Genomic DNA, 19,215 nt, shown 5'->3' on the forward strand with positions numbered 1-19,215 from the left:
TTCTCTTAAGGATCTAATATTCCCCTTTCCGGACGGCGGGACACCAAGTCTCACATTCATACAGATCATGAGTATTGCAAATTCTGACTTCTAGTTACGGAGGCAGCAGACTGATACATATTAAAAGTAGCAAGCATTCCCAGAATTCAGAATTGTGTGGTGTGTAAGTGGTCAACAAATCCATTCTGCAATCCATACCCCTAACAATTTTGCTACTTCTGCACGGTTCTCCTTGCCCCCCGGAATATGTGCACCTGTTCTGGCTGGGGCGAGATCCCGCGGCGGCCGGAAGGCTCGCAATTTGCACCAGGAGGAACGCCTCCGCGCCCAGAAGCAGCTGGACGAGAAGCATGTCGGTGTTGTCAAGCGCCATTTTGACGGCGCTGCCACCCTGCGTGGCCGCCACGTGTTGCCAGAGCTGTGAAGCTAACCACCATTTCCCTGGAATCTGCAAAGCAGAGGAGATGCACTCAGTACACGGCACATTTCCCACGCATGTGGTAACAATCCGTAGGCATCAGAAGGCACGCACGGGACCTACGTATCTTTACTGAGATCCTTCCAGAACATGAAGTCCTTCTAGTACGTAATGGTCGGCGAGACGGCGTACTGCGTGGATCTGAACAGAGTAATACAGTTCAACTTCTATATGCACTGCGGACACGCGGTAGCGTAGTTGCTTGAGGCTCTATGATACAAGCCGGAAGGTCGCGGGATCCAATCCCGATGAGGTGGATTTTTTCAATTGACCTAATCCTTCCAGCCGCAATATGGCCCTGGGGTCGACTCAGCCTCTAACAGAACTGAGTACCAGGAATATTCTTGGGGGTAAAAGGCGGGTGGCCTACAAGGTTGACAACTTTACCGCCATCTGTGAGCAGGTTGTCTAGATAATGTGGGAGCCTCAAAGACTAAGAAGCCTATGGGCCTCCACGGCCTCTTACAGGGTTACCTTTGCTTTACTTATGTACACTAGTTTCTGGCTTTACGAAAGGGCTGTGCTCCATAACACTGGCTCACTGGAAGGAAACCATGTCGAAATAATTCAGAGCCAAATGATAGATACATACAGCCTCCTGGTACATGGTCTGCAGGAAATGCATCAACTCTTTAAAAGACTAATTTTTCAACCCGAACTGAGACGGCGTACAACGTCCAAAAAACACCAGTAGAGTGAGCTGTGACACTCAGCCGACGTTGCGTTATACCGTAGTTTCGCTGTTACTCATCTCCGCGCGAGATATCCGTGATGAAGATAGCTGCAGTCTGTATCCGTGAGGGTTCTTGTTTCCAATTTTCTGACGTGCTTGAGCACTGGAAGCTTCCAGCCGTGACGCGGCCTCCGCACCCACCACTCATACATACTCACCAACATCACAACTTCCCTACAAGTGTTTCTCTCTTGGCGTGCTGGGCGCGTTCCCGCCCACGCAACACGTATACAATTCGTTTCTCCGTTCGTCTCTGCGTCTATATGCACGAAATGAGATGACGACCACTGAAAATATTTTCGCGGAATTTCACTTTTACTGAAGCATGCCGAAAACTTTTCAATCTTTTGTTTGCAAAACTTGGACGAAAATAGCTGGCAGTTCTCACGAAGACCTACGCGTACTTTTGCAGACATCTTGAGCGTACTTCCCTGTAGTCTTATCGCAGCGAAAAAATAAAAGTTCTAAACAAAAATATAAAGAAAAACGGAATATACGTTTCTATTTTCAATTGACCATCAACTTGCATCTTTAAGAATTCTGAAGTAAGCAACCAAATATACGGGACGTCTCGGGGAAGGTCAATGTTTTGGGAGGTCACAGTGTCGGTCATTGTAAGTGTATATATACAGCTGTCCTATTCCGAACGGTTTCCGAGATAGAGCTCTTTCACTGTTCAGTACACTGTACACTGTACAGACGAGCAACACGCCATGTGCTCACACGAGTTGCAAAATTTATTCATGCTGACGGCGGAATTTTTACAAACTTTGCCACTTGAACAATAAATTAGAAACAGCACGTAATATCTCTTTCCTACCAACAGCTTTGGAACTGTACAGTGAAATAGCTCTAACTCGGAAACCGTTCGGAATAGGACACATGTACATATACACTTTCTTGCTTAGAATGACCGATACTATGACCTCCCAGAATACTGACCTTTCCTCCTAGGACACTCTGTATATGCCTACAAGTATATAAACATGCCCTCCTATATAAACGCACTTTTATCCGTGACTGAGAGCACTGAAACTAAGCAATTTGCGGTTAACGCAGCAACGAACTCTTGGGCGTAACGCGAGTTATGAATGGGCCTATACGGAGCGAGGTCTGTACACAGTCCCCCACTCCCCACTCCACGCACTTCTAGCGTGCGTGCACTTGTCATTTCTCAGCGTTCGTTCCTGAAAACCTTCATCCTGAGGTGGCACGCCGACGGAAGCTGTTCTGCAAGAGAAGGAATGCATTCTGCGTACACTTCCCAACTTGTTTAGCATTAAGACGCCGTAACCCTACACACATATCAAGAGCGTGAGGTGGTCACATAGAGTCACACAATCTCTATGCTTTATTCCCTGTACTCTCAACCGCCGAAAATTTACCGTGGCACAAAAGGGAACAGGAAGCACAAGTGGCGAGCACACTAGTTAAGAGTAGAGCCAAAACTAGGAACTGGACTGAAATGTAATCCCAGGCAATAGAATAACACAGGTAATGATAGTGACGTAACTCAGTCGGGTTAAGAAAAGGAAAATGTACCCTCAAGGGAGATGTCATGTTTGCTGAAAACGTCCAGACATTTGCAGATGTGGTTTGCAGCCGTCACGAACCTTGCTGAAGGCCTAAATCTTGAGGTTTTACCAACGTGGGAAAGTCTCTAATCCGCTTAGCGGGCTCACGGAGGCCAAAAGTACCCAGAACAGNTAACCCCAAATTCTCGCTCCCTCATCCTGTAGGCAAAATAATTCTGATGCCCCACTCCAGCGCCATTCCAGGAAGTGACGAATGCTCACATACTGAGAGGCCGGTTCCTGTTTCATCTACAAGAACCTCAACTTTACTATGACTACGCAACAGCTTGAACTCGGTCCCCAGCACGCCATAGCGTAGCTACTTGAGGCACTGCGCTATAATCCGGAAGTCCGAGGTTCGATTTTTCAATTGACCTAATCCTTCCAGCCGTGCTATGGCCCCGGGATCGAGTCAGCCTCTAACAGGAATGAGTACCAGAAATCTTCCTGGGGATAAAGGGCTGTCGGCGAGTAAGGCTGACAGCCTCATCGCCATCTGTGAGCCGATTGTCTAGAAAATGTGGGAGCCTCGACGTCTCACAACCCTATGGGCAGCCACAGCTGGTTACAGGGATAGCTGTACCTTTAAGTTTTACGGTAAAAGATCCTTGGAGAGTAACAATTTTATTCATTAGCAGGCCTGAGTTACAGGTAACTGACGTGCAGATCCGTACGTGAATTATGGGAAGGTCCTTAATCTGAGAGCTTGCAACATCTGAAGCACGCAGACGGAGGGGGAGGGATTGACAAGCCATAGTACAAAAGTATTAATCATGGGGGGGGGGGAGAAAGAACACTGTTTTGCTAGAAGTTTCCCAGGCTTCGCGGTGTGGAAGTGGAGAGTCAGGCTGGTTAGAAGCAGCGGCTTGAGACAGAGGCCACAGGATTATCGACAACACATGGAGCTTCGTGACGAATTTAAGTCGAGAGGGGCCTGCAGTAACGACTTGGAACCATCTCAGCGTTTGCTTGAAAAGAGCGGAAAATCAAGAAAATCCTTTCATGTCGCGTTGGCCGGTCGCAAGAGTTCAGCATGGGAGATTCTCCGATGTTTGCCTAAGGCACTGACAATAAGCACAATATGAACTACAGGCGAATTTCTTCTAGATAGTATTTAGAAATAGAGTTCGTACCTCGCAGGAAACAGGCTGCCACTCCACCATTAAGGGCCAATTAGTTAATCTAGTTTGCGGGAGCAATTCTCTATATTCAGCGGATCATGTGAAACTCATAAATAAATTTCGAGGTAAGAATGCAGATTTTTACTGAAGAAGGTTGAGGCCCCCTTTTTGTTTTTGTGTCTGTGTATCCCTTTCTAATTCCTGAAATCCGGAATAGTGGAGCCAGAAGACACTGCCATTATAATACTATATAAACTTATATATGACATGTGACATGACGCCTGAAAGCCGGAATAGTACAGTCCCTGAAGCGCCGCGGAGACGACCATTGCTAGGAAACGGTTCGGTTATTAGAGTCTTCTAGCTCTGGAATTTCTGCGCTGTGCGACTGACTGCTAACCACGGTCCGTGTGGCATCAAAAGAAACTGGACGATTGGTTCTTCCCATGACTTCTTATTTAATTTTGAAGAGGTGCTGCATATTTACAGATACCTTCATGAGTCTCGACAGTACGGGAAAAGCTCTGTACCGGCAACACGGGACACGGCTCACTGCAGCGGCCCGAGAATCACCCATCGATTTGTTGCTGACGACCCCAGATCCATTACTTTAACTGCGGGGCAAGGTACGCACCTGTCGCGAGCTATCGACAACAAAGGGACAAATTATTAACGCGTCCACACCGTAGAAAGCAATGACAATACCACAATAGACTTCCATTAAGAAAGCTTTGTAATATCCGGTCCCGGCTAATAAATAGAGTGACTGGTGCAAACTGCGTTCCGTACATCGGCATAAAAGCTATGAATCCTTTTGAATTAAAGGTTCGATTTTACTAACGAGATTGCTAACATTGTATATAAACATAGAAATGAATTTCGTTAATTAACTTGTGTTATATAGGCACACGAGTCTGTTTGATGTGGCAACATTTACATTCTACATATCGCGCCTCGAAGGCTTAATCGTAAGCGGTAAGCGTGACTACAGAGGGGGGCTTGGATTAGAGACTGAGTTTACTGGACACTTACACTCGTAACTGCAAACAAGTGCGGCAGTCTCACTGGGTTACACACTCCAAACATCACTGTAACTACAGCACACATAAATTCTTCTCAGCCTACACTAGCCGTTGCTTGGTAGCGGCTTTTAACGGCTTCCCAGGCACACGAACATCATTCTTTCGTGTGTGATTATTCTGTTGTTCCTTGTTTTTGTGTCGAAACTCTCACACAATACTTGTTCTGTCAACTTCTGCAGTTCAGGGGCTGAAGCGAATCTGACAGACAGGGTTCACACTTGTGTTCCTTGCATTTCCATAGTTCTTGCCTTTGCAGCATGTCACTGAAGCTTACATAAAAGTGAAGCTGTCCCTGTAACATGCCGCGGCGGCCCGGGGTTCGAGACCACGTCAGGTCATGTGGGGTTTGTGGTGAACAAAGTGGCACTGGGGCACTTGGGTTTCTCATACCACCGACTGCTCCACACTCATCATCCCCTAACCGGGTGCTGTAGAACAGGCGAGTTAGTGGCCGGCGTACCAAGCGGACTGTCTCACCCTAAACAAGAAACCCTACCTGACAATATCTTGCCTGCTGCATTATCTGTCAGTATGTATCTATCTATAGCTCTATAGTCCTTTTGTTGGACCTTGGCCAGGTTTTCAGTTTCTTAATCCTATACACAATCGGCAGGACTCCTTGCACGGGGGAACAGCCCCTCGCAAGGCCGCTACATACACACAGAACAATATAAACACAGAATAAACACACACAGACATCCATGCCTTGAGTGGAATTCGAACCCACGATCCCAGTGTTCGTGCGGGCGAAGACAGTTCGTGCCTTAGAACGCGCGGCATTATCTGTCAGTAACAAGAAGAAAGGTTGCAGTCAAAAGTAAAGACAAATGTCTGAGTGTAACTTCATTTCCTGTTTACAGGCATCATTGTTATCAAGATACCTAACAAGCGTGGCACCGCCATGTCACTTGGCGGGCAACTACTGCATATATATATATATACATGAGTCACGGCAGATGCATAAATCACGGGAACACGGAACAAACCTTGAGTCACTATTGCACTCACATATCAGTTTTGATCGCCCATAAATTTCATAACTTTTTGGCTCTAAATACCGAAATGAAAATGGGTCTATTTAACCGAATGCATCTGGTACAGTCAATCTGGAAATTCCTTCTTGGTTTATACCAGAAACGCATACACCACGTGACGATGCTCAACCATCAGGGGCCCTGGAGAACGGCGTGAAGAGAAAACAAAGCTACATAGACACTGCAGGAGAGACTGGGACCGTGCAGTGTTTTCGGGGACACGCGGTAGCGTAGTTGGCTTAGGCATTATGCTACAAGCCGGAAGGTCGCTGGTTCCAGTCCCGATGAGGTGGATTTTTCAATTGACGTAATCCTTCCAGCCGCACTATGGCCCTAGGGTCGACTCAGCCTCTAACAGAAATGAGTACCAGGAATCTTCCTGGGGGTAAAGGGCTGCCGGCGCGTGAGGCTGAGAACCACACCGCCATCTGTGAGCCGATTGTCTAGAAAATGTTGGAGCCTCGAAGACTAACAAGCATATGGGCCTCCACGGCCTGTTACAGGAATACGAAATGGAGAGTAAGTCAGACTGCGCGTGAAACTGATCACCCTTCTGAGTCAAGTGCCGGGATTATAAATGCGTGGAGTTTCTCTTCCACTGGTCCTATTCGCCTGCAAACCATGAGCTGTAATTCCATTCATTTCTCATATGAATGTGTTGGGGACAACATGAGAGCCACTTGGATGGCTGCTCCGAAAAACAAAGCGCGAGGTACGAAACGACAAAAAGTTCACTTCCCCAGCTGCTATTTCCGAAATCCTGTTTTCGGATTGAGGGCACTCTCGCCTCCCGTCCTTATAATGTCACCCGGTTCTCTCGACCAACTGCCTATAATGTGATGCACTTAAAATTGAAGTTTACCTTCCTGTAGTTGTTTTCTTCCCCGTGCCGGAAGCTGACGATCCCCTCTCCATAAAGATACGCCCGGAGGGGCGCTATAGAAGTGACTAACACGAAGAGCTGGACGCTGACAGGAAATCCCAGAACATGGAGCTGGTTCGGAAGAAACTGTTGCAGCAGAGACTCCTGGCTCTCGGGGAACCTGAAAGGTTACGTTCATATTAACGGCGCGTGCAAAATTCTTACCAGTCGGGAAGTCATGATCTAGGCAAATTAAGCGAGTGATGGTGTGAGGTGTAGGACGTTGCAAGGCAAATGCACGTCTGTCGCTTACTCTTTGAGACGAACTCTGCTGAAGATCTCCATCGTGGACAGGTGTTCGAATCTGGCGCCAGGAAGTGACGGCTTCAGCAGCCACGAGCTGTTGAATCCCGGACCGTCTGCAATGTTGAGGAACTCTTCGTACTGTTCAGGCAGCGCGAAGCAGGCGGGTGTGATGGGGCGGGACGCCACGGCCGTCAGAGCGGACAGGTGGCTCGCCGTTCTGCACAGGCCCGGACGCCTCCAGAGGACGCTCTTCACTCCCAGGATGCGGTTCACTCTCTGGAGAGGGCCCATGGTCCGGAACTCTTCTCTCGAGAAACACTCCGGGTCCCCGTCGGAGAAGGCGAAGCACAGTAGGAGTGTCCAGTTGGTGAGGTGCTCTGGAGCAGGGTCACGACATTAAAAATTGCAGGGGCAAATTAGATAATTGGAGGGGGTATCTGGCCGCTTGGTTCTGCAGTCTGGGGTGTGCCGCCATATCCAACCCTGCGGATGAGAATGGCGGTGACGACAGGCTACAGCCCATGTGGCAGAACAAGAAGCCTGCCCAGGGGCTCGTCACGCAACATTGATCCCACATTGATTTCCCTGCTGACATAGAACTCAGGTCTCCAGAATGAGAAGCCAACACGTAACCGTCTAAGTATCACGCAGTATGAACTTTTCTTTTAGTTTGTTGGTGTGGGGGGTGACACTGAGTCCACTTGCTACGCCGGCCACTATTCAGCCTACTGTAGCAGCCCCGGGTGATAGCTGATGATGAGCGTGGAGCAGTCTGTGAAATGAGAATTGTCAGGGGAAACCGAAGTACTCGGAGAAAACCTTTCCCAGAGTCACTTTGAACACCACAAATCCCACATGACCTGACCTTGGATGGAACCCGTGCCTCATCGGTACGAAGCCGGCGTCTAACGGGCTGAGTCATGGCACGGCCTTTCAGAAACGTTTAGTGAGACGTGTTGGTATATACCAACCGTAGTTGGCGCTTGCGCACGCAGTCCATCGAGGGCCACTGCATTCTGGTTGCCGATAACGCGTCTCAGAGAAGCAAGAACAGCACAGATGCTGAACAAAACCATTTCCCCATGACGAGTTCACTTGGTCGCAGCTATAGAACAGCTGAACAAAGCAAGCAGATGGATAACCCAAATGCATGGCCCAGGGACTACTACAAGTCACCTGTCGTTCACTTGAATTTCGTGGTTTTGTGTACTGGTGTACACAGTTTGTAGGTCTTCATTTGCCAAACCAGTGAAGTTACTCGCGCGCTTGGACAGCTACGCCGTTCCCGTCAACAGATGATATTAACTCCACGATGCGACTGACTCTGGCCCCCTCCCCGGGACGACCATACACATGTCTGTCCATGTCCTGTCTCCCATTCCAGGGGTATGATCCTGGCCTTCCGGACCACAGCGTTCAGACTTTCCTGTTACATGCGCAGAACCGGACGAACAGAAAGTTGCTGCGCTTATGCGTAACATTTTGCATGCAACGCGAAAGGAAGAGGGTGGGGTATCTCCGCCTCTCCTCCTTTTCGTCTGCTTGTTTCATCAACTAGACCACTTAAGATTTTTAAATGGAATTTGGTTCTGAAAGTGGCCAGCCTTAACACGCCTCTGCTCAAATGTATTTTGGCCCAACACTTAGTTTGACCTGTAGCAGACTTCTCAGAAATGGGCCTTTCGTACAAGAGGCTGATACACGACACAAAGGTCTCGATGTTGCAATGTTAAGAACACAACATTTGCCCCTAGGTGGAAAAGAAATTTCTGCAGTTCATTTACTTTTTGAGAAACAGAAGGTAAAGCTGTCCCTGTAACAGGCCGTGGAGGCCCAGAGGTTTGTGAGACGTCGAGGCTCCCACATTTTCTAGACCCGTGGTTCTCAACCTTTGTGACACCGCGGCACGGTAAATTATTTTTTATAAGACGAGGGCCCGATGTAATTTATGCCGGGGCCCGGAGGTTGGGAAACACTCTTCTAGACAACCGGCTCACAGATGGCGGTGAGGTTGTCATATTTACACACCGGGAGCCTTTTACCCCCAGGAAGATTCCTGGTACTCATTTATGTTAGAGGCTGAGTCGACCGTAGGGTCATAGTGCGGCTGGAAGAATTAGTTCAATTTAAAAAATCCAGTGACCTCATCGGGAAACGAACCTGTCACCTTCCGGCTTGTAGCATAGTGCCCCAACCAACTACGCTACCGCGTAGCAGTACAAAATACGGCTCCATGAAATGCTGTGTGTCTGCTTCGTGTAAGAGGGCCCTGACAGAGCGCCTTGTGACGCATCATACCCCTATGCTGTTATCGGCAATCTGTTTATAGCAGAGTGCGCGGGGGATCAGGGTCACGGCATGAGGCTGCACTTCGCCCCAGAGCGTCTTGTCTCCCCTTATCAGTCAGTAGCCACAGACATGTACTTAACTGAATGGCTGTATTTTTGGCTGCTCTGAAACATCGCAACACAACGCATGCTTAATTCTTGCGGTGTTCCATCAACGAGCCGGGCTAGCATTTCCTGTCAAACGTCTGGTTTAGCTATGAAACAACGGAAGGACGAACATCGGTGCTTTAGCTGTTGTTCCGTAAGGAAGATGATCCCTATGCTGTCGTGTGCCCTTCAGCTTTTGAACAAACTGACGGAATTTCACGAAATTTTGCATGTTTCAATTCCCTACATTCAACAATATTAACATACCGGAAGTATGATCTTAAGTAGAAGCGACATTAGCGCTCCTCCAGCCAGAATCCTGAGTTATCGATCGTCATACGCCTTCGTGAGAGGTACAGACCTTTCTTAAGATATTGTTTTCATAGAATATGAAACAAAAATCTATGCAGCTCAAATACATTAAAGCTTATACCAAATATTGCACATTTCTGCCGATACATGGTACCGGATATACGTATAATTTCGGTACCCTGTTTAAACGGCGCTGTTGCGGCTCCCACATCTCAGGGTAAGTGAAGCTGACATTTCTGGCCCATAAAGATGAACCGCTACAGCTGATTATTTGGACACAAATTGGATTACGAGAATTATCATTTCAACACCGCTCCTCCACCAGCGGTAGCGTAGTTGATTGAGGAACTAGGCTACAAGCCGGAAGGTCGCGGGTTCGCTTTCCGATGAGCTCATCGAATTTCTAAACCGACGCAAACCTTCCGGTCGCACTATGGCCCAACAGAAATGAGTACCAGGAACCTTCCTGGGGGTTAAGGGCGGCCGGCGCGTAAGGCTGACAACCTTACCGCCATCTGTGAGCCGACTGTCTAGAAAATGTGGGAGCCTCGACGTCTCACAACCCTATGGGCCTCCACGGCCTGTTACAGGAATAGCTTTACTTTTTACCATTTCGATACAATGCATTTCCAAATGCTGTGAATTTTCTCGTTACCTGATCTGGAAATGTTCGGCACAGCGGCGTCTTCTACACGCACAGAGAAGCCATGGTTGCGTAACACTTGGGTGTAGAACCCCAGAGCACGCTGCACCAGAGGTCTGCGCCCCCGTATCACTGCCAAGGGCTGCCCCACCCACGTGTGCCGCTGTTCAAGCTGCAAACACAACAAGCTCCCTTCACTTGCATGCCTTACTGTTCACATACAGTACAACAGTTTATTTATAATTCGAGTCCCGATGAAGTCATTCCATTTTTCAGTTGACCTAATCCTTCCAGCCATACTGTGACTTTCCTTCCACCTTTACCTGAATCTGCTGCAGGAATCTGGACCGAAGTGGATGTACGTGAAAGAGGTGAGGTAACCCGGGGAGCCAGGTTCCTGGAGAACGCTGAAGGAGTTCGGGTTTAATCTTGAACAGTTATTTATTGAACAACTCATTAATACTGTACAGGTTTATTAAACTAAACTGTACCGTGGTCGGCCAGCTACATATGTTACAAGAGCGGGCACAAAATTGCTCAAACCACTCACATGCGGTTCGTATTACGTTACAGGGTGTGTGAGCTTGGAACTCTTGGTCAGGGAGCTACTTTAATGACTTCCATCTGGTTCCAAGATAACAAGAAAGTGTCAGTACGAAGAGCTGTTATGACAGTAAAGCTCACAAGAGCGACAGAGGGGCCATTTCATGGCTTGAATGCATGCTGACCGCAGAGTCTGATAATAGATGGCGCGGCACAGACGTTTCCAAGCTCTCCCATCTCCACGCCCACTCGAGCCAGCCGATGCACTTCCTGATCCATCCTCCTTCCGGCTTCCTCTGATTCCTCTCCTGACTCAGCCCCTGCCATCCCAAATCCGTCAACCTTTCCTGATAAAAGTACTTTAAAATTCTATAATGAACTGCACAATTAAATATCGTACACTCTACACTACCCTGCCTCTCCACAGTTCCCATTACGTCACACTGAAGTGCAGTGCAGCGCAGTGCAGTTGTTCGGAAAATTCACTGCTTCAGGAAGCAATGAGACGTCACATTTTTGGAGTGCAAGATCAAAGGCAGACGAACACAAGGCATACATGAACAAAAGAAAGTGAAATATATTGCAAAAATTATTTGTCTCTCTGAAACATTTCTCAGGGCACGTCACACCCCGAGTAGGCACCTCGATGGAAGAGAATCTTGTGTGCTGAATGAAATCTCCGGTCTACAAGCCGCAAGGTCACGGGTTCGATTCCCGATGAGGTCATTGGGTTTTTCGATTGATCTAATCCTTCCAGCCGCACTGTGGCCCTGGGCTCGGCTCAGCCTCTAAGAGAAATGAGTACCAGGAATCTCCCAGGGGCTAAAGAGCGGCTAGTGCGTAAGGCTGACAACCTCACCGCCATCTGTGAGCCGACCTGTGTGGAGAAAATGTGGGAGCCTCAACGTCTCACAAACGTATGGGTCTCCACGGCCTGTTACACGGATAGCTGTACCTTTTTCAGTACTTCGAAGGCAAAATGCACTGACTTCCCATTAATGAGGAAACAGTTACGTCAACATCTGATATGATGACACAATCTCAGACATTTTAAACACAGCAGTATATAAGCGCACTTCAAACACTGCCTTTCGAGAGTTCCGTCACCTGCGACGAGTACATAGTTCGCATTGTTACGGATAGACAGCGCTGAACGCCTGAGATTAAAGTGTGATCTCTCCCTTTACTCTCGACATGGAGATGGTGTATAAAAGTGCTTTGTGTACTGTGTTTTTTTTTTCTGTAGCGCCCACGGACAACTTACTGAATACAGGATGGGCAACGAAATTAAAAAAGCGATAAAAACAGAACTAAGGCCGAAATTAAAATTGCAGAACTTCGTGAAGTGTCAAGGAATGTGGTTGCTTGAAACAATAACTATCAACTGTATTCGTCACAGAAAATAAGACGCGTTTTGCGGGACTTCACGGACATAATCGTATTCTGCCATAGTCGCAACGGGTGCAGTAGGAGCAGGGCCCCTGCAAATATGGCGGCATGTAACGCTGAGTCACACCGCGCAGGGTCTCGCGTCTTACGCTCACACGTTTAGGAAGTTAATTTACTGTTATTCGTTCGTTCTACAGCGCCTCTACAGCCCTTTGTTGGGCCCCGGCCTCTTCTTGTGTTTCGTAATCATTTTTACACAGTCGGTAGGACTCCTTGGACGGGGGATCAGCTCACCGCAAGGCCGCTACCTACACACAGAATAAACACATACACACGTCTCGAGTGGTATTCGAACCCATGATCCCAGCGTTCGAGCGAGAGAAGAGAGTTCATGCCGTTGACCGTGCGGCCACTGTGATCGGAAATTTACTGTTATGCAATAATTATTTCTAAGAAAACGCAGATAAAAATACTCGTATGTAGCATCGCCTCCATCTTCAGGGTCGAAAATGCTGAGCAAGATACCAGCGTAAAAGCACGGCGTTATGTCCCATCATAACCACCGCTGGGAGAACCTCAATACAAGGTCAATGAACTTATGCAAGAGACAGACAACAAGGTTACTCTGTCGCATCCCGCCTCCTCCGCGGTATAAGCTTCGAGCTCCCATTATCCTGTACGGAGCTGAGCCCTTCTGGAGGAGCTGCCAATTGTGCAGCTACACAAGAACTTCCCAGCATTTTATGGAACCCGGAGGTTCATTACAGTGTTCACAAGAGCCCTCCACTGGTCCCTATCCTGAGCCAGAGCGATCCAGTCCGTACTGCCCAATTCTATCTCTCTCTAAGATACATATTAATATTATCCACCCACCTATATCTTGGTCTTTCTGCTGGTCTCATTCCTTCTGCCTTCTGCATTCTTCTTCTCCCACATTCGTGCTACATGCCCTCATCCTCGTTGATTTGATCATTCTAATTATGCTTGGATTACCCTGTACCAGCAGTTCACACTTTTCGCAATCTATGGAGAACGTACATATATATTCATGGCTTAAGTAGACTGCAAAACTTGCCGAAGGGATCAGTTTTTCCGGGTTTTTAAACTTACCCACGTGTGTACGGTCGATAATTGGAGTGGAGCAGATGACGTGCCCGCATTACAGCCAGAAAACCTGCCTTATCAACGGGCAGTTTCATAGCTGGGCCAGATTCGCTCCTCTCAAATGTTTATCGCATTCTGGTCCGGATATGCTACAGAATACTCACCGTAGCACACAGACAGTTCGCTGTTTACGCAAAGCGTATCGCCCTTCTAGCGTTTGGCTGTACTATAAGGCGTTTATTCTTCTGGCTGCGGGCGTACGTTTCATATCGGTTTCCATTCCCATCATGTTAGGAAAGTGTCGCTTTTCTTTCCCGGGATAATGAAATACGAGTACTTCTTGGAGAACGCAGCACACTCCGAATGGGGGATCAGCCAATTTATTCACATGACAAAACATAAATACACATGTCCCATTCTGCACACACTAGTTGCAACACTGACGCGAAACTTACAGAAACAGCATTCAAATGCAATGTGGCACATTCGGTCTCCGCGGCATCAACAATACTGCAAGCGTATCTTGCGAAATTCTGAGATGGCAACGTCTCTAGGCTAAATGCGTCAAAATAAAATTCTCGCAGGGGATCGGTCGCAGAGCATGCGAACACAGTTCGCGGGCCCACAGAATTAGGTATCGGGGTTGGTCTTGGCTGTCACAGACAGGCGGCACTGTCAGCAGACACAACAAACTGTGCTGTCTACATACTGCACTTTACAAACTGGAAGAGAACTAGAGGAGTGCCTGAGCTGAGTACTTTGTGCTATTTTATGAAATTCAAGTACGTGAAAATTAGAATATAACAAAATTATAATTTTGCCTGTGGTTCTGTATGGGTGTGAAACTTAGTCTCTGACTTTAAGGGAGGAACATAGACTGAGGGTGTTGAGGAGAATATTAGGACCGGAGAGAGATGAAGTGGCAGGAGGTTGGAGAAAACTGCATAATGAGGAGCTTCATAACTTGTACTCTTCTCCATGTGTAATTAGAATGAGCAACTCAAGGAGGATGAGGTGGTGTTTCAGCATAAGGGACTAATACAGTACGTGACATAGCTCAGGCGGTCAGTCGCCGGCTTCCCACCGCGGCGGCCCGGGTTCGAGCCCAGGTCAGGTCATGTGGGATTTGTGGTGAACAAAATGGCACTGGGGCACTTGGGTTTCTCATGCCACTCACTGCTCCACACTCATCACCTAACATCCGGGGCTGGTAGAAGGGGCGAGTTAGTGGCCGGCGTACTAAGTGGACTCAGTCTCACCCGAGGGAGTGAGACAGGATGCCAAAGGGAATGTCTCGACGCAGAGAGCGGGAGCGATGTAGAGCTCTAAGGTGCTATCCCATGATTGTGGTTTGTCGTTGTTTTCCTCAGTTCCTAAAAACTGGTTCGTTTTGAATACTTCACAATTCATCATTCAACAATTTCCCACTCGACGCTGTATGAGCTTAAGATAACGCTCAAAAATTCACGAAACATTAGCAGGACTATCAAATTAAGGAGTATTGGATGGGCGGGGCATGTAGTTCGTCTGTAAGAATGACAAAAGCATACAGATGTCTCTTGACAATTTAGACATGAAGAGATCACTAGGGAGACCTAGGAGTAGATGGAAAGGACAATAATGATCTGGGTCTTGGAGAAGCTGGAAGTCGACTATAATGACCTTGCTCGGGGCAGCGATCAGTGGCGGCTCCACAGGACGGCAACTTATCGCCATGCTCAGTCACCATCAGCTTCTCACGAAATTATGTGTAAAATGAAGGGCGGTGAACATACGGAGACGCCAAACATTGGCGCGGCTGGGTACACACAGATTTCATTCATATGTATCGAACTGCTGCCGTAGATGTGGGGGGGGAGCAGACCACGAGGAAGACGGACGCAGTGACATGCTTTTGGTACATGTGGCACCCCCGCCCACACCAGCCGCTCCTAATCTGCACTCGAAATTAAAATCCCGGGGAAGCTATGGAGCTCGGACCTGCTGCCTAGCGGCGAGCCGCAAAACTAGCGAGTTTTCTTTTGCCCCCTTGCTAAATCCAAGCCCCGGGACTTTTTTTGTACTTGAAGTTCCCATCTCCGAAGAAGACATCGTCTTGAAAGTATCTCTGTCTGCCCCTCCCAATTCCATTGTGTGGTTTCAACGTAAAATGGAGTTTTTAAGCTAGCGCTTCTGTGCGTGGTGAGTAGCGCAACTTGCACACTCATCTCCCGGCCTGTTTTGTAGCAGGCAAATGGGAACAGCCTCATTCTGGCTCCCTGCTACTTTTGTTATGCAGAGCCAGTGACTTGCCTCCGCGGGTTGCATCTCGACACTCATGCACTTCACTCGCTGCCGGTCCAGGCAAGGGAACAATAACAAACAAATACGCAATGATTACTGTGGGCCTCAGAATTGCACTTGCCGAGACAACTTTCTTTTTCTTTTCCTCTCCTTCCGCTCAAGCTTTGGAGCATAGGGCTCATTTATCAGTTTCAGTGATCAGTTTACACTCCTTGGGCGAGTGATCAGCTCACCGCAAGCCCTCTACCAAATGACGTGACCTGTGCTCGAACCCAGGCCGCCGCGGTAGGAAGCCTGAAGAAAGAAATAAGACTGAACGGTCGTCGTTTAATCAAGGTTATATTCCGTCGTTTTTCCCGATGGGCCGAGGAAAACCACAAAATCGTGGGTCAAGATAGCCGATGAACTTGCTGAGATTAGAACCCAACACCCCACCTATTTTTCATTATTGCTAGTGGGACTAAGTCCCTTGCACTGCGGCCACTTCTGGCCTATTGTACCAGCCCCAGATGATAGGTGAGGGTGATTGTGGAGCAATTGGTGGAATGAAGATTGGCAGGGGAAACCGAAGTACTCGGAGAAAACCTGCCCCAGCGTTTTGTCCACCACAAATCCCACTTGACCAGACCCGGGATCGAACCGGGGCCGCCGCTGTGAGAAGCCAGCGACTAGCCGCTTGAGCTATGGCGCGGCCCCAACACCTCACCTTACTTCTACGACATAATTGTGGCATTTGTATCGTTACATTGAACAGATGCGAGTATCACCTGAGGTCGAGAGTTGCACACAGAAACGTTCCTACTATTTCATCGATATGTGAAGCATTTTCTGAACAGGACTGGTCACTGTTAACTTTAGCTTACTCTGAGGAAGGCCTCGCGGAATATGCCGTACCATAGCTCAGGCGGTTAGTTGCCAGCTTCCCACCGCGGCGGACCGGGTTCGAGTCCGGGTCAGGGCATGTGGGATTTGTGGTGGATAAAGTGACAGTGGGGCAGACTTTTTCCCAGTACTTCGGTTACCCCTGCAAATTCGCATTCCACCAACTGCTCCTCACTCATCATCTATCAGCCGGGGCTGGTGCAATAGGCCAGTTAGTGGCCGCACTGCCCAATGGGCTCAGTCTCACCCCACCACAAGAAACTAAAAATAAAAGGAGGAACATCCCCCCTTCAAATCATTACGAAAGCCACGTTCACAGATTAGCTTTAAGCTAAACGTTATGAGTTTCAAAGCTCTGATACCCCCGTCTAGGAGAGTGACAAACCCGGGCTCTTTATGCAGACATTCACTGACCTCTCTGGCTACGGTGTAAGAACTGGCCGATGGATTTCGCAATAAATCGAAGTGTGCAATTTGTTGCATTCTTATATTGCTTCAGCGGTAGGGTAGTTGCTTGGGGGCAATATTTCACAAGCCAGAAGGTCGCGGTTCGATTTACGACGAGGTCATTGGATTTTTTCAATTGACCTAATCCTTCCAGCCGCACTATGGACCTAGGGTCGCCTCAGCCTCTAACATTAATGAGTACCAGGAATCTTCCTGCGTGCAAAGGGCGGCCGGCACGTGAGGCTGACAAAGTTACCGCCATCTGTGAGCCGACTGTCTAGAAAATGTGGGAGCCTCGACGTCTCACAACCCTGTGGGCCTCCATGGCCCGCTACAGGGATACGCACGACCGCGATGGAGCCAACTGCAAGCTTCGCCAAGCTACTGTCAGCAACGCCGCCGGACCATGCTCTCATGGCGTGTAAATGCAATTTTACGCTGAATATCTTTTTTCCAGTCTTGAGGCGACATATCTCGGTGTCTTCCCTCAGCTGATTGGCTGTTTCCCAGAGACTCTGTGGGGGCCTGCATTTTAGAGACGACTGCAGGAACACACTGTTGGACGGAACTCTTCGGCTCGCTGAGGAACAGGGTCCGGGGGGGCGTTCAGAATTAGTCAGCCGCTACAAATTTGGATAACTGCATTCCCTCAATCGTTGTTTTCAAACTGTAAATTACCAGCGTGCCACTGGATATGTTCGCTGGAGAACCTGCCCATCGCGGAGTGGGTTAGCTGAAAGCTGTGCTGGCAGAGCAAAAAAATAAAGTTCAAACACTGTTGGATCTAATCAGAAATTCGATATATACGTAACCTCCACAGCAAGTCGACGCCACCCCATCCCCTAATCATAAGGGAACACCGAGGCCCGGACTGCGCCCCCCCCTCCACTGGATACTTGAAACTCAGCTCATCTGAGCACAGACGGGGTAATGAACCGTTGGAATGAGCTGCTAGTTTCAAAACACTCCACGGCCGGCTAATTGGGCGGGATGAGCGGCCTCTCGGAAGCCATTATTACAAGAACCAATCACGAGAAAAACCTGCAACAGAAGCCAAATGCTGCAAAGTCTTCCCCGCTTGAATAATAAGTGAGTCAGTAAATACGTCACAAATGGATATAGAACGTGAAACATGTGATATTCGAAACTATAAGCAGCGTTTATTTCTGGGCATAATCCTCCACTAACACTCACACACCTGTCCCATCGCTTTAACCCGCAGCATAGAAGTCTTTTGGCTGTTGTCTCAGCCACTTCCGCACATCCGTTCCAAACTTTTCGTCGTCAGCGAAACGTTTCTCGATCCATTTCTGAACCGCTTTATGCGACAAACACTTTCCACCGTAAACAGGAAACATTTCTTTACGAATATCAATTGCATTGAGTCCTTTTGCCCATAGATAAGAGCAAAACAGAACACTGATCTTCGGTAGCACACTTCTGAAACAGGATCACCATTTTGATTATTGAAAACAGCCTCTGAACATGCGCATGCGCGTCTGCTACCTAGACTGTCATGAAGTTGGACTGTGCTGCTAACTAGTTTTTACGTCCATTGCAGCCGTTTTACTTCCAATTTTGGCCTGTTTACTGACTCTCCCTCGTATTTAACAATGCCGTTTCATCTTCAGAGGTTACATGCACTGAAGTGAGAGGTGGTGGAGATGATGAACGTTGAAGCGGAAGAGACCCTGTTGTGGTTAGAAGCGACGCGCTGTGAACTCTCTGGACCGTTTGAGGACGAACAAGAACCGAACGCCGTCGGGACGCGGCAGTAACAGCTGAGGGACAGGCAGAGACAACTCCAAGCAGTTGCCACATGGGAGAACTGCGAGAGCTCTAAAACCATGAGCGTTGGGGCTGCATGGAAAAAGAAAAAGAGTTCTTGACCAGCTGAGCGACTAACACCTTCTCCTCCATGGATTTTATTCCGAAAATATGAGGGAAGATTATCGGTCCTAACCATGATCTCACAACCTCAGCATAA

At 48.3% G+C, this 19,215-nt stretch overlaps 1 protein-coding gene across 1 annotated transcript in view; it reads right to left on the bottom strand.

The window, feature by feature from the left end:
- Nucleotides 1–19,215, bottom strand: part of LOC111867318 (cadherin-like and PC-esterase domain-containing protein 1) — a 92,702-nt gene that overhangs the window by 68,863 nt on the left and 4,624 nt on the right. Inside the window, exons 2-7 of the mRNA XM_023857062.2 lie at nt 18,824–19,067; nt 11,343–11,470; nt 10,593–10,752; nt 7,198–7,567; nt 2,315–2,441; nt 255–448 (exon numbers count right to left, since the gene is read on the bottom strand). Of these exons, the coding sequence (XP_023712830.1) occupies nt 255–448; nt 2,315–2,441; nt 7,198–7,567; nt 10,593–10,752; nt 11,343–11,470; nt 18,824–19,067 (1,223 nt within the window). The remainder of the gene's footprint in view (nt 1–254; nt 449–2,314; nt 2,442–7,197; nt 7,568–10,592; nt 10,753–11,342; nt 11,471–18,823; nt 19,068–19,215) is intronic.

Source organism: Cryptotermes secundus, unplaced genomic scaffold (assembly GCF_002891405.2).
Source record: "Cryptotermes secundus unplaced genomic scaffold, Csec_1.0 scaffold1964, whole genome shotgun sequence".
Classification (NCBI taxonomy): Eukaryota; Metazoa; Arthropoda; class Insecta; order Blattodea; family Kalotermitidae; genus Cryptotermes; species Cryptotermes secundus.